Raw genomic sequence first — 16,164 nt, 5'->3', positions numbered from 1 at the left:
GGAACCGGAGATGGTTCTCCTCAAGTTTCAGGGAGGCAGGAAAGCTGTTCCAGAGGGAGGCCCCTGCCGAAGAGAGAGATCTACCACCAACTCGTTGCTTTGAGAAGCGACTGACCCTGAGGGAGTTGGAGGCGGATGAGCGAAGAGCTCCAGTAGGAAGATATTTGGGAAGAGAGAGTTGAAGGTATTGCGGCCCCAGGTCTCAGAAGGCCTTGTGGACAATGCAGAGGGTTCTGAACTTGATCCTCGCACTCACTGGGAGCCAGTGCAGAGATTTCAGTCCTGAGGAGATACGATCCCTGGGCTTGAGGCCAAGGACAAGTCTTGCAGTCCTGTTCTGGATAAGTTGCGGAGAGTAGAATAAGGCAGATTTAGATAGAGGCTGTTACAATAGTCCAGTCTAGAGAGAACCAGGGCTTTGGAGACGGTGAGATTCTGGGGGAAGGGCAGGAAAGGAAGAATACCTCTGAGGAGGTGTAGCTGGTAGTGTGACTTCTTAGAGATGTCGGAGAGGTGAGGAGAGAAGGAGAGTGTGGAGTCGAAGGTGACCCCAAGGTTTTTAGCATTGCAGGTGGGCACAGGAAGAGGGCCAAGAGAGGCCGCCCAGAGAGCTGCAGGGAAGGAGGGAGTGAGTGTGCCAATGAGTAAAATCTCAGCCTTGCTGGCATTAAGGCAGAGATCATTGGCGGCACACCACTCCTGGATAGCAGACAGTCAGAGATGAGGGAAGGAGATGGAGAGGGGGAGGTAGAGGGTAGCCTGAAAATGAGCTGGCTATCATCCGCATAGCACTGAAAATTGGGGCAGAGAGCGGCGATGCAGTGGGCTAGGAGTGCCAGGTATTGGTAGAACAGCCAGGGAGAGAGGTTTGATCCCTTGGGGACACCACAGGTAGAGAAAAAGATATCGGAGATGAAGGACTCAAGTTGAACCTGGGAGGGTCGGTCGGAGAGGAAAGCGGTCAGGCATGCCAGAGCCTGACCAGTGATACCCAGGTTATCACGGAGACGGTTGAGCAGGATGGTATGGTCATGGTTGACGGTATCGAAGGCAGAAGAGAGGTCAAGCAAGATGAGGACACAGTGGGTGTTAGAGTCAAGATTGGCGAGTAGATCTTCACGGATGTTCAGGAGAGCAGTTTCCGTGCTTCTGGCAGCTCTGAAGCCAGACGGATGGTCATGAAGACAACCAACAGATACCTTGTGGAGATTAAGCTGGGAGATGGCCATTTTCTCCAGGAGTTTGCCCAGGAAGGGAGTGATGGAGATTGGGCGATAGTTAGCTGGGCAGGAGGGTTCGGCAGAGGGTTTCTTAAGGAGGGGGTGCACAAGGGAGTGCTTCAGGGGGGGATGGGAAGACTCACGTGGCGAAGGATTGATTGCAGAAATCAGCCAGGGCAGGAGCCAGGGAGTCAATGTGGTCCTTGATAGTTTTGGAGGAACAGGGGTGAACCTGTTTCAATGAGACTTTCATAGATTGGGCATGTTTAGAAACCTCGTCAGCAAAGAAAAGGGGAAATGCAGAGAAGGAAGGAAGGAGGGAGGGGGGCTGGCTGCAGAAGGGCCAGAGGAAGAGCAAGGGATGGAGGCAATGGGAGGAGAGTGAGGACAGGATGTCCTGAGTTTTTGAAATGAAGTGAGAAGCCAGTGCTGTGCAGAGGGCCTGGGAAGGTACAGGACAGGTAGAGACTGTGGCAGGATTGGCTAGTTCCTTGCATATTTTAAAGTGTTCAGCCGAGTTGTTAGATGCTGCAGAGATGCAGGCTTGGATATGAGCTCTCTTCTTGGTGACGGCGGAGAGCCGGTATTGTCTTTGCAGCAGGCGACAGGCCAGTTTATCAGAGGATGAACACGAAGCACGCCATTTCCTCTCGGCCACCCTGCACTTGCGTTTTAGGGTGAAGAGATCTGAGTCATACCAGGAGTTAAACTTGGCTTTGGGCTTCAGGTGGATTCTCATGACAGGGGCAAGGATATCAAGAGTATCAGATATAGAAGAGTGGAGCATGGAAAGGGCTGTGTCAGGGTGAGAGTCAGCCAAAGGGGGAGGAGGGGGTGAGAAGGTGGTGGCGAAAGGCTCAACTGACACGCACTTCATAGGTCGAATGACCGAGAAGGTGGGTGGCAGTGATGGAGGAGGCTTGGTCTGGGAGGCAGGGAGGGTGAGGTGGGAGGATAGGAGAAAGTGGTCACTCCAGGAGAGAGGAGTGGAGAGAAGTACAGAGAGGGGAAGGTCAGAGGAGATCAGAACATCGAGAGTGTGCCCTGCAGAATGAGTCGGGCCAGAGGGGAGAATGGTGAGAGAGTCGCAGAGGTTGCAAAAGATTCCAGAGGCGGGACAGGAGGCATCCAGGTGTATGTTGAAATCTCCAAGAAGGAGTAGTTGAGTGGTTGAGGCCAGGGTTGAGGAGAAGGTCACCCCACTCAGAGAGGAAGGAAGAAATCTGACCAGGTGACCGATGGATAGTAGCCACAGTAAGGGAATGGCTTGGGGAGAGAGAGCCGGAAGACGAGGCTTTAAAAGAGGAGTAGGTCTGCGTAGGGGTGACAGAGGAAGGAATACACTCTGGGAAGATGAGGGCAACACCCCCACCTGATCTTTTGGTCCTTGGCACAGAGAGGATCTTGTAGCGTCTGGTAGGAGTGTGTCAAACCTGGTGACAGAGCTGGCCGTGAACCATGTCTCAGTGAGACCGAGGACATCGAGGTCGAGTTCTTCAAGAAGGCGGCAGATATCGGAGGAATGTTTGACAGCAGAGTGAGAGTTAAGTGTGGCAATGTAAAGAAGGTTGCCATCCTTGAAGGACTTCCGGGGAGGGGTGCAGATCAGAGGTACGCCCTGTGGAGGTGTAAAAGGAGCCTGAGAGAGGGCGGAGAGGCAAGGTAGCCGAGGAAATGGGAGGGGGAACAGCAGGAGAAGAAAGGAAGTTGATGAGGAGCGGGAAGCGTCTATCGAAGAGGTGTAGGTTGGCCTTAGGGCCTTGGACCAAGACGGTCCCATTAGAGTAAAAATAAATGATGACCTTAGAGGAGTGGAAGGAGGCCAAGAGGACGTCCCAAAGGGTGCCACCATTAATGGGAGAAGAGAAGGGAGAGAGCACAGGGACCATGTGAAGGGTCCATAGGTCAGGTGAAGGCACGACAAAGAGGATGTCGGTGAGAGTTTCCTTGGAGGAGGCGCTGGTGTAGGTGTCAGCGATAGGGAGGCCTGGGTTGGAGACCAGGATGTCCTTTTTAAACTTCTTCCTACCAGATTTAGTGAGGAGAGCGGGATAGTTGATAGAGGAGAAGTTAGAAAAAATAGGTGAGACAGAGAGCACCATAGAGTAGAAAAGAGAGGGGGAAACACTTGCGCGAATAGGCAGACAAGATAGCGAGCGTCAATCAAGTTGCGCAATAGGACAGACTCTCGGGGTTAAAGAGCTCAGAAATGCTTAATTTTAGAGCCTGTGGGGAGGCCACCTAAGTTTGAGAGTCCTGAAAGTGGAGAAAAAGGACTAGTTTTAACAGTGCAAAGGTTTTTACATACAGAACAGTGCGTATTACAGCAACTCCAAGGGACAGCACAGCGGTGAATTGGGTGACTATAAGGAAGTAGACAGGGAGGCTAGTGGGACTGACCAGGACGACAACTGGCTTCCCCTGTGGACACCTAGACACAGGAGCCGCGGCCGTGGGAGCCGTCCTTTGCCTTAGGTGCCCTTAGCCGTGGGGCTGCCGGGCAGGGGGCTACCCAGGAGAGTCGGTTAAGACCAGAAGAGAGCCGGAAGGGAGGGGAAGGGGGGTGCGGGATGGGGTGGGGACCAGGAAGTGGCTGCAGGGGGAGGGGGGCGACAGAAAAACAATGCGCTCAAGGCGCCAAGAAAATAAACAAAACAAAACTCTCTGGGCCCTGAGGACCAGCTGGGATTTTACCAGCACGTCGTGGTAGTGGCTGCTGGAGACCTGCTCACGCCCGCTTCACTGCAACAAGTGCAATGCACTTGAATAGATTCAATTAAACTATATCACCAAACTAAACCCCATATTAAGAGCTATTAGACCCTAGAAAGGTAAATATTCATGCTTGGTGTTGTGGTTATGATTACAATGGGGAGGTCCCTGCTAAGCATTCTCTGGCTCTGTCGGAATTATGATCCGATTTCTTGGTTGGATACCACAGTTAAACAAAACCATTGTGCACTTGCATTGTCTAACAGTGTCGGAGGCATTTTCCTACCAACATAGCCAGTGGATGTTGTGTGAATATCAACCATTGGGACAGGGCACCCACATGGGGGTATTTCATCTTTATTCTTCAGGGTTCGTGTATGACTCCCATGTTGCAAACCTTGTCTTTTTTTTTTTTTACTTATTTTTATTTTGAGGTGCTTTGGCGGATGTCATAGACTTTTTTTTTGGGCGGGGGGGGATACATTGTTGGTGATCCTTTTTCATTCGTGTCTAATTTTTGTCCCTTTGTTTTTAACAGTACTAGGAGGGCCTCCTTTCTGTATGTATGTCTGCATTCCTTTGTTTGCTTACCTCTAACCTTTAGCCAAGCCACCAAACTTTCCCCTCTTTTAATGTCTTCACTGTTTCAGTCGACCAGGCTACGTATCTAGCAGCTTATTTTTTTAATTCATTAAAAAAAGTTCATTAAAAAAAACACTCCTAACTAAAATTGTTTCTAGATGCACTAATATTGCATTATGACTAATACTTGCAGGGCTCCTCATATAAAACTTGTAGTGCTGCTTGTGGTTTTACAGAAACACTCTTACTAGTGGCTTTGGTGACCCGAAAGTGAGGGGTTCTTCAAAGGCACACTGGCCTTATTGCAATTAGTTGGATTTCTCAAAACTTCACTTACACAAAGATTAATCGAATCAGGGGTTTATTTGTGGTGTTTTGTCTTTGTTTCTTCCAGCTAGCTGATGCTGTAACTGGAGTATCACACCCCACCAATACCCAAGGTGCAAATCCGGAGCAACCCCCAAGCTGGTCTCCTAATCCTTGGGGCCAATATCCAGGAGCTCCAGGGGGTGGGCAACAGTATCCAGGATTCCCACCTGCTGGACAGCCGTATCCAGGGTACCCCGGTGCGGTGCCGACTTATCCTGGGATGCCTGCTCCTGGACAACCATACCCAGGACCTCCTGCTAATGGGCAACAATTTCCGGGAGCCCCTGGTGCTGGGCAGCCATTCCCTCTCTTCCCTGGAGCAGGACAGACCTTCCCTGGATTCTCTGGCCCCTCCCCTACACCAACTGGACCAAGTGCCCCTCAACCAAGTGCTCCCAGTGGGCCACAACCAGGAGGACCTGCAATGCCACTGGTGAGTGAACCAATTGAAGTGTACTTAAGACTGCACATTTGTTATATATTTTAGTTTTGCATGTTGATATTTGTGGAGATGTTGTTTTTTTTTCTTCTAATTTTGAGTGCGTTGTTAAATGTTTGACTTGCCTACAACAACCATTTTGTGGTCTCTTTTCACATTATTGTCCCCAAATTAGCAAGGCACAGGGTGCCTTTTAAAAAGGAAATTGTGCCCGAATTAAGATTAAAAAAGTAACTACAATGAAGAATTAAAAATATTTGTTTGGTTTGTAGTTATTACCATAGTAATATTCCAAATATTTCATTGAAATATGCAAGTAAGTTCTGTAGTCTTCAGAATATCTGGCCAATATTAATGTGGTTACAATAAAATGCTGTAACCACATCCAGATCTAGAGGGCACAATAGTTGCATCCATATCCAGTGGTTAACACCACAGCCTCCAATGCTTGGGTCCGGCAAAGGGACTTAGTAATTCTGGAACATCCGCTCCATAATGCAATTGTATTCTTTGCATTTGCAAATAGTCTAGTAATGTTCAGCGTCTATGCAGATTCAAAGACTGGTGTCCATACCATTATACACATTGTTGTGCTTGGGCTAGTGCTGGTGCCATAACCTGGTCCACACGCCTCACTATGCATGCACTTGTGGAGGCTTGGAGTTCAGTGATGTCATAGCCTTCTTTCTGATCAATGGGTGTTGGGAAAATCCTGTAATTCAAGACAATCGAGGCCTCTTAGCCCACACGCCAAGCTGGGGTGGGGAGGCTGACTGCAAACCTGGGATGATTCTGGAAGGAGGAGAGGGGATGAAGGAAAGCTTCTGACCTTACTTCATGCTGCCTGTTGAGTGCCTTGTTTGAGTCCCTGCTGCAGGTAAGAGTGGAGACCGCATTACCCCAGTGACCTGAGATAAGGTTAAGTGCATGTGTGTGCTTTTAAATGTATGTGATCAAGTGTGTCTGTGAGGGTTCCATTGTGCATGTCGAGCCAACCTGCTCTGCCATGTGTCTGGTGGTGGAGAGTTCGAAGCGCTCCATGGATATGTTTTTGTAGAGCAATACTGGCATATATAGACTTATCGGTCACAAGCCGTATGAACATGTGTGCACAGCGGTAATATGGCATATATTGGTTACACCCAGCATGAGTCATAATGTTGGCAATACTGGCATATATTGTGGACCGCATAATCAAGTGTTTCATAGAAGCAGTGTTGCCATATATGTGTATAGCGGCATCACGAGGACGTGCTTCCCTATGGTGGTGCTGGCAAATATTGAGGGTGTAGACGACAGAGTGTTTTTTACAGTGGAAATGCTAGGATATATATTGTTACTAAACAGGGCATACTGTAAATGGTGTGACTTTTTCCTATTTTTCTCAATTTGTGCTGTGAAATGCATCATTTCAACCGATTATTTAAAAAAAAACAAGTGTTATTATGTGGCTAAACTGGACCACATTGAATGGAGGCCAGTCTAGCCACGTAATGTATCCGGGTTGTTTTACTCTTGATGCAAAGTAAAAAATGCCAAACCCCATTAAGACGGCATATGCATACTGTAAGTAGTAGTGCCAGTCTGCATATGATTTCTTAATGGGGATGACATATTTTTTACTTGACATCAAGGCTAAAGCAAACCCAGTGAGTGGCATTACATGGCTAGACTGGCTAACTTGGCTGGTTCCATTCTGGCCAGGTATTATAACCATGCATAGACATTTTTGTATTGGGCATCAAGGGGGAAAGGAAGTATGTGGTACAGTGGTCTAAGTTTGTATAGCCAGTCTGGATATACTGTGTGGCATGGCCTTTTTTACTGGCTGTGAGCCCTTGTATGGTAATACTGGCATATATTAGAGCAGCCTGCATGGACACATATGGGAACAACCAGCATGAAAATGTTTTTATATTGGCATATGTTGTGGTCAAAGGCGGCATCAAAACGCATTGCAAAATGCTCCTGTGCATGGTCGGTGACTTGCACAGGAGCATTTTTCCATGTGCTACCAATTGCAAACTGTATGGCTTTTAACCCACTTTTTCAACAAAAGTACTGTAAAATGCACAATTTTAACCCATTGTTTCAAAACGCTTCTTTGGAGCGATGAACCTCTCTCAAGCACCTCTTGTTTGGTTTGGGCTCCATCACTGTTCTGTCAATACCGCATAATTGGCGCAAACATGTAAGCTCTTTAATTTCACAAGTTCACCAGCAGCAACTGAACCTCATCTAGCTGCCACTGGATATGATGTTGATTTTAATGCGCTCACGGGGGTAGGGCGCGCCTTACTGCTGGAATAAACCTTTCTTCAGTAGAGAATCCTAATTTTGCTGTAGTTGATTTGCAGTTGTAACAATACACCATATTTGGGTTCCTCCGCACATAATCTCAAGATTTCTTGAAACTCCTGTTTGCGGTGGGTGGGGGTTGGCTGCTAGCCCAAATAATTGTAAGGAGGCCTCACCAAATTGTTTGCCCGACACCTCACCATACCTTGTGACGGCCCTGACCAAATGCACCCAGTTGACCACTTCAGTTTCCTTGCAATATGCACCCATCGTAAACAAGTGGTCTCATTTGCTACAAGTTCTGTCAGGCTGCTGCCTAAAAACATCAAATCTAGTCTCGTTGTAGCAAGGTTTTTGTTCTCCAAAATGAAACCTTCCATATGACTACATATATCTTTGAACTGGCCCTATTGAAAACTATTTACACTTTGAGACCATGATTGCCAGGCCAGGGGCAGCTCGTGATAACCAGTCCTAACCCCCTGCAGTTGGAGCAAAGGGCGTGAGCAGAGGCATATTCAGGCACAGTCACATAGGGATAAATATCCCCCAATGAAATATACTTTTTTTTTTTTGTACAGTTGCAGTTTGTGTACATAAGCACAGACAATTATCTTTCATTCCTTTATTCTGTACACTTGCATTCAGACTTGTGGCCAGAGCACTCTATAAGCAGCAGTCATTAAAAAATAATTAAAAGCCTGGCCGATTCCGGAGCAGCACACATATACGCCGGTATGACTTCTTACACGCTCCAAACTCTCAACTGCCACTCCTTCTCTGCAGGGATGGGACAGAGCCACGTGCAGCAGCAGTTTCTTAGCAGTCACTTGCTTGAAACGTTTGTTTTTAATGTTTTGCTTTTCTTTGGGCCTTGTCTAGGCGACTTAGTGTAATGATTTTGGGGAGGGGGCACTTCAGTTCTGGAAGTCTGCTGACTTCATCACAATTAAACCTCTACTTCTTCGTTGTTGGTGGCGACTGTTGGTCATTGCTTCGCTGGCAATGGATCCGATGCTTGGGCAGGCAGGCGCTTCACCTGAGCCCCACTGGTTTTGGGTGTGTCCTCCCCATACTGAACTGCTGCCTGGAACCTCACCCGTTCTTCCCCAAAGCCCCAACACCTGTCACCTAGTCGTGTGTTGCTTTGTCCTTTCTATTGGCACTGGGCCTGCTGCCAGTCTCTCTGTCCTCTTCTAAACTCCTTGAGGCCATCCATGCTCATACCCCCACCCATTCCCCCGTTTCGGGAGACAGCCTGTGTTCATCATGGGTTAGCCTTGAACCCATGATAGAGACCATGGCTGTCCCCTGTGACCCGAAGACCCGGTGCCTCCTTCACAGAAAACAGGCTGAAACAACGAAATTGCAGGGGGAAAGGTAAGAGAGGGTCTGGAGGGAATCGACTCTGCGGACAACAGGAAAGAACACAAGACCCTACATTGCTCTTTCTTGCCATCATATGCCCAGAAACCTGAGAGCTATGTTCAACTATAACACGAGTCTTACTTTTAAAAACAGTCTTGCAGCGTGGTGTTCATCGTTGGGAAACCACTGTGATGGAGTCCCATTTAGAAGACTGTTTGAAGAGGATCAGTGTGGACTCTGTGGCCATGGAGGGCTACCCGCTTTACAAAGCAATCCCTGGCGCCATTGCACAGGAGGTCCCCCAGAGTGTCTTCCCTCTCAACTCCTGTGTCCGGATACCACTGAAGGTTCTCGGCAAGGCCCCCGGCACACATTGCAGGTTGTGCGAAAGATGCATTTTTCAACTCCTTTTGCACAAGAGTCCCACCACAGCAGGAGTTTGCAACGCTCACGTAGGACCGAAGATGAAGGACTGGGGCACTGTAAGTGTGTTGTATTCCAACCAGCAGTTCACAAATCGCAGCGACTGGGGTAATTAGAAAAGCAAATTCACACTACCGATCAAATGAGCGGCTCACGAGCCTGCTAGCTGTTTGAAGGCGAAAACATGCGTTTAGCCAAGATCTGCTTGCTGGTAGTGAATCGGAGTGAGAAGTGAAACTGAGCAGGTGACATCATATTTCCGCCCGACCCCAAAATGGCAGGAGGATCCTTTATGCCCTCTGCCTGTGTTAAAATGTGTTGAGCAATGAGATAAAGGAAAGCCAACATGCATGGGAAGGATGAATATGGGAGGTGAAATCCTGATCAACCCAGCTGAGCCGCCGCTATTAGGAAAATGGCCCAGCCAATCCAGTGCATTGTAGGGGCATTTGAGAGCAGTAAGAGTAGGAAGTAGCAGGAACTGGAGTTTGAGGGAGTTGGGCAGTGGCCCAACAAGAGATGTTGCAGTAGGAGGGGCAAACGAGAGACCATTGATCCATAGCTTACTCCAAAAAATTAGTACTCTGACCATGAAAGATTTGAACAAGAGCTTGCTGTGGGTTGAATGAAAGGGCTTTATTGCAGATTGGGGCAATGGCTAGAAACCCAAAAGGAGTGCATTGTCACTGGACTGCTGGAGGCTACATTCTAGACCCTATAAGGTGCCTAGTGATGGAGAAAGAGCAAGTGTGGCCTCCAGCTCAGGAGAGCAACTCTTGCGGGTGCAAGCGATGTTCCAGTCTAGTTTAGGAGCGGGGTACAACCCTTTCCAGTGGAGCAATGCAGCAGGCACCAATGGAGGACTCTTCCAGGCACTCTTCCAGACAGGGGATAGCCGGTTTCACTGACAGTCGCTGCATATGGCGACAGCAGGTGTCTTGGAAGTCGTGAACAAAGGAAGCCTTGCAGAGCAGGACCGGTCAATGCTGGAACTTGGCCGGAAGGCACTGGAGACCACCTAATTTGGTCCTCAAAACACATTGTGTAAAGAAGCATTATAAATACCCATTTAAATAAATAAAACCAAGTTCCAGGCCAAAGCGCAGAATGGCAACGCTTTAAGCACAGTAGCCCAGGAATACGCCGGTGAGTTCACTGGGTGCTCCAGGGACGCTTCCGAAGGCTACAGGCCTCAGGATCATGAGAAGACGTCGAGACTGGTTGGTCACACTAGTCAAAGGGTCAAAGCATTAGCAATGGTCTTCGGAGATCAGGGCTTCTCTGGGGGCAGAAGCAAGACATGGTTGCCAGGCATCTTCAGGGTTCATCCTCGCGTCTTCCGTCGTCTGCACAGCTACAAAGGATACTTGGCTCCTCTTCTGATCTACTGGAATGGCTACAGGACTCATCTTCTTATCCTAACTTCAGGCAAGTGATCAAACTCAGCCCTCCAATAGAAAGATCTGCCCCACACATCCACACCAGCAGTGGTCCAATCAGGTACCACTGTAAGTCTGACTTGTGCATGCACACCCAGACATACTGGCACCAGTATGTGGATTGGGACCAGCAAATGCATGACCATAATAGGAAATTCCTGACCTGAGAAGCCAGGAAGAATGCCAAAGGACAGAATGGCAAAAGAACAAGTGAAAACCCATGTGGCACGGCCATGTTATGACACTAGCCACAGTTAGTATCCAAACGAGAACGCGGTAGACACGAGAGTGTACAAAAAATATAGCCGAAATATAACTGCTGCCACCAGCTTGTCTTTAGGCACATTTAAAAGTAACCAAAAATCGCTTGTGTGTAACTCTAGAGTGATACAAAAGTATCCCCATTTCACTGCACTGTAAGGTGCTTTGTGCAACGTGAAAAAGTTACCCAAACAGATAACAACAAAGTAAAAAGACAAAAGGGAAACAGTTTCCCAATACTGACAGTCTGAAGGACTAGTCCGTTTCCCCATAACACATGAGCTAAAGGGCAGTAGAGTGAAGCTGAAGGCTTCACTTCACTGTAAAGTCAGGACAAGTTGTAAAACAAAAGCAAAACGTGTGGGGGTCCATAGAACATGGAAGAAAAGTTGTGATACCCAGATCTTAACCCAGTAGAACACCGGTCTCCGGCCCACCTCATCTTCGATAGTTTGTAAATCGCACTCCATCCGGACTGAGGCGTTAGGGGCACTATGTGGGAGCAGAAAAAGACTTTTCAGAAATTGGTTTTATGTTCTTGCTAAACACTGTGTGTTGACATAGCCCCTGATATCCGCTCCGTACAAAGCAGATTTTGCCTGAAGCTTATACACCTCAACGGCTGGTGTAGCAGCACCCCCCACCGTACCTAAGATAATACTTCACTGCACCACTGTTCTTCTCTAGGGTGGCATTTGCTTTCACTAGCTGACCAGCCTAGAGAAAGTTTTTGGTGAACCAGATGCCCAGATAGACGAAGAAGGGTACTTGGTCGAGTTCATGCCCCTCCACGCTGATGGGCAGAGCACAATGCTTGGAAATCTGGGCCATAAACCCCTTAACTTTGGTCTTGGAGATGTTTATTTCCAACCCAGTTCCTTGCATTTATGAGGCAAACTTAAGTGTGTCTCTAAGACCTATGGGAGTAGTGGACAGTAAGATGCTGTCATCCACAAAAAAATCATTGCCCATGTGAGACGGATCAAGGCAGTGCTTCATCAGCTATGCCATTGAAACAAATGCTAAACGGGCGGGAGGCGGGGATGCACCCCTGCCTTTTTTATTGCACCTATGTGCTACTTCAATATAGGGTTTGGGAAAACTTATTTTCCATCTAAGGCATTTGGTAATGACAGACAAACTATAAAGTGTGGTTCTGTGAAAGTCCTGTTTCAATTCTTCTCCATCAGCCTGTCTCAGTGTGCTTCTTATGCTCTATTCATAATTAACCTAATTGGGGATAAACTGATGAATTGAGCATAAATATGATGTCTGGTTTTGAACACAGCAATCTGCTCCATATCGTGTCCTTGCACCAGCTTACCTTCTGACAGTCGTCCTACCCTATCGGGTCAAGAAACGCCATATACAGTAATGCATTTCCCAGTTTAGTGCCTTTGCGTGTGAAATGGTCAAGTCTGGAATGAGCTGTACCCAAAACACCAGGGAGTACACATTTCAATTTCACCAGGGTGGAGGATAGAGTGTATGTATTTTTACTTTGATTTACCTGTGGTTAATGGACTGGATGGAATCTGTAAAATAAGAAGATCACAATGGAAAAGGCTCCCCTGCCCAGGAGTGGGCTGGGCAGGGGAGAGAACATTCGAAAAAGAAAACCAAAATGCAGGAAAGGAGTATGGTTGCTGAGAAGGGAAGCAGCAGGGGGACTAAGATTAATAGCTCCCTGGGGCGGCGGGGCCTCTAGCTTCCCATCACGGGGATGTGTGTGCAGCCCAGCCACTACTGTGTGCCCGGAGCAGCCCAGGCACTCACTCCTCCATATGAGCTTTGGGCCCACTGCATTTGCAGAGTTGTCTGGGGAGAACAGCACAGCCGCCCGGGCCATATGTGCAGGGCAGAACGAACAAGGCGACACGGTCATGTCCCTGTGACAACCCAATTCAGGGCCAGGTGGGGTGAGTCCAAAATATAAGCTCTCCTGGACCATGTTTGCCAGAGTGGTCCAGGCGGTCGAGAAGGGAGGAGGCTGAATCCTGCCCTGCCACATCGGGTGGGACAGTGAAGTAAAGTCCAAGGCTGCCACGTCCTTGTGGTCCCGGTGAAGAGTGGAGTTTGGAGAAGATAGATAGCCTACCCCCTAAGCCGCAAAGGCACAGAGAAGAAAGGGTGCAGGCCACAGCGTGCCGGAGTGCAGCAGTGAAGGAAGGCAACATCCCTATAGCAATGGGGACACCGCCCGAACAAATAACGTGCCGGGTGCACGGCGGTGCGTCTACCAGCCCCATGTGGTGGACTGTGCCGCCTGATGGGATCACTGTGTGCAGGGAGATACTGTTGGGCTACCAAAGAAGATAGTGGTGACATTGGTGGGCCCCCAACGCATAGGGCACGCCAAAGAAAGAAATTCAGGTGTAGGTCAGGTACTGGTCAGGAGGTGCCCCACATGCTTGGGTGTGGGCCAGTGTCCAACAGTCAGGCAGGCCCCACTCCGATAAAATGAAGACTGCAGGTGCTGACACATTCCCCCGGCCACACATGTGTATTGGTTGATATGTATTTATTCTTGGTGTTTAGAATCAAGTTTGTATAGTGCATATACATGTACTTTTGTGTGTGTAGGTATTTGTTTAGGATGAGGTAGATATTTATTGTTCGTTAGGAGTATTTCTTTATAAATAATGTTTGTCTATTATGTATTTTAAACTTTTAAAATGGAGGTAAATGTAGGAATCCCCTGGCATGTAATAGGCTGGAGAAGGGGTGGCCTGGCAAAGGCCGCCTAAGGGATGGAGCCACTCGTGCCATGTCCTGGCCCTCTGCCACAGTGGGTGGTGCCAACGGGCAGTAGGGGATCTGACCTGTCGGTTGCACCCTAAGGGTCTACCTTGGACCCCTCATACGGAGGGTGCGCTGCCTGGGCTGATCTTTTCTTGGATCCCCCAGCATGAGAGAAGTGGTAAAAGGGGGTTTCTAAATGTTAATATAGTTAGTAAGTGTTAAAACATAAAATAAAGGGGGGTACATTTTCTTTTAGGATCCCTTTAAAAATCCACCTTACTGTCTGTGTCACATTGTGAAGAATGAGTTAAGAACTCTGGGAATAGCCCATCTCCTGTTCTAACAACTTGTAATTGCAGATTGCATAGCAACCCTTCCGGGTCTGGGGTAAGGAAGGTATTGTGATTGAACAATTTCATTTTAATAGTCAAATGACTCTGCTACACCATCCAAATGGCAAGAGAGGCTTTATGAAATGGATTCTTGTTCCACAATATGAAGAATAGCCCCAGTTTGTGGCACACATGCTATTCTTTACCAGGCTTTAACTACACGTGACTAGACCAAACGAAGACTGTATGAAGTACCAGCCTTTTTCTTCAACCTTTTCGTACATGTAATCATTCATCAACGGAAAGCGCAACTCAACCCCGTAAACAAACTTGCACAACCTTGCCCAGAGAGAACACGTTTTCAACCAATCCTATCTCCCGTACATCTGTTTCAGTCACCCGCAAAGACCTGCTGCAAGCGCTCTTTAACCAGCAACACTCTACCAACCAATATCCTGAGTGCACACACGTCTGACCCAAACTCCTCCTTTAAACATGTTTACCTGCTGCTGTTAAACGAGTAAATATAGGCTGGACTCGAGCTTCCCCCAACAATCTCAGACCTTTGCCTGCTCTCACAACTGCATCCAAAGTCTTTGAAAATAAACTTTTCCCCCAAATCAGGTTTCATCTTGACCGTTGCACACAGTATGGCTCCCTCCAAAGGCATGACACTGAAACACTGAAACGGTCCTCTGAATCTTTGACTGCTGCTTTGTTGGAGCCAACAAAGAGGAGACATGTCTCCCAGCATTTCTAGACCACAGTGTAGCCTTCAACAGTGTCGACTAATATTAATTAAAAATCGAAGAGCCATTCGACTGATGACTAGTGCCCACTAGGGAGGATCTACATACAGTCGCATTTTAGTCCACTGCATTACCAGAGAAAACATTTTAATGAGCATGTTTGCTGGTCCCGCTCACAAGGCCATGCCATTTCTGAAATGTTAGGCAATCCTCCTAGGAACGAGAGTACCAACTGTTAGGAAAGATCTTCTCCTTTAGGCCACTTTCCCTTCATATTCTATGGACCCAAAGTCTTCACTTCCCCAGCCTTTTGCTCATTTTGTCATGCAGAAACTGATCGTTTAGTCTATCAGTATGGGGAAACCAAGTTTCCCTTTTGTCTTTTACCTTTTACCTGTTTTTGTGTAACCTTTCAACAGTGAACACAGCATCTTACAATGCTGTGCACTGGGGTGTACTTTTGTATCACCTTAGACTCTTTACACTGGTATTTTCGGTTACTTTCAAATGTGTCAAAGGACTAGCTGGTGGCAGCAATTACATTTTTACAATTTTTGCATTTATTTTAGTGTGCACATTCACATTTACTGCATCTAGCTACTAACCACCATCGAACATTGAACTAACCACCATTGAACACACAAGGTGTTCCCGATCTAAGATGTTCGCCGGCCCTCTCACTGCCTTTCTTCCGACCACATGACCGATATGAGCGCCTCCATTGGCCAATTCTAACTACATCAGGCCAATCAAGCATTGGCAGGTGAGCGCCGGCCCTCACCCAAAGGATCCTCACTACAAGGATCCCTTCCTATCTAGAGCCTGTCTCGAGGCCGGGGCTAGGAACCCTGCCCTTGCCTTGCTCTACCAGCACCAGCCACCTAGTAGACTGCATAGATGCTGGTAAGCCGCCCTCTCCCCCATTCCCCCCAGATAATCCTGTAACTAACATGCATAGCAATTCCAACTCCACCCCTATGGCCACGGCTGAAATTGCCAAATCCCATACCCTGAGCCTACTATGTACTCGTGACCTCTCCAACTCTCATTGACATTATATTACTGAATTGTGTACTATGAATGCCGTATTATGGCAATATCCGATTGCCTTATGTTGCCCCATTTGCAGCAGTCTAATTGCTTGTCTAAGTGAACCTAGCCTTAGCTAGCCTTGAACCATCTCTACAAAACCCTCTTACCGGGAACCTCCTGCTGTATTTATGCTGTTTA

At 47.9% G+C, this 16,164-nt stretch overlaps 1 protein-coding gene across 1 annotated transcript in view; it reads left to right on the top strand.

Moving 5' to 3' along the window:
• The window catches only part of LOC138497212 (galectin-3-like), a 167,689-nt gene that overhangs the window by 94,566 nt on the left and 56,959 nt on the right, over nt 1–16,164 (top strand). Inside the window, exon 3 of the mRNA XM_069620536.1 lies at nt 4,909–5,316. Within this exon, the coding sequence (XP_069476637.1) occupies nt 4,909–5,316 (408 nt within the window). The remainder of the gene's footprint in view (nt 1–4,908; nt 5,317–16,164) is intronic.

The sequence above is a fragment of the Ambystoma mexicanum genome, chromosome 5q, assembly GCF_040938575.1.
Source record: "Ambystoma mexicanum isolate Mex_15411 chromosome 5q, UKY_AmexF1_1, whole genome shotgun sequence".
Taxonomy (NCBI): Eukaryota; Metazoa; Chordata; class Amphibia; order Caudata; family Ambystomatidae; genus Ambystoma; species Ambystoma mexicanum.
The sequence above is the reverse complement of the archived record's forward strand: the minus strand, read 5'-3'. Positions and strand labels throughout refer to the sequence as shown.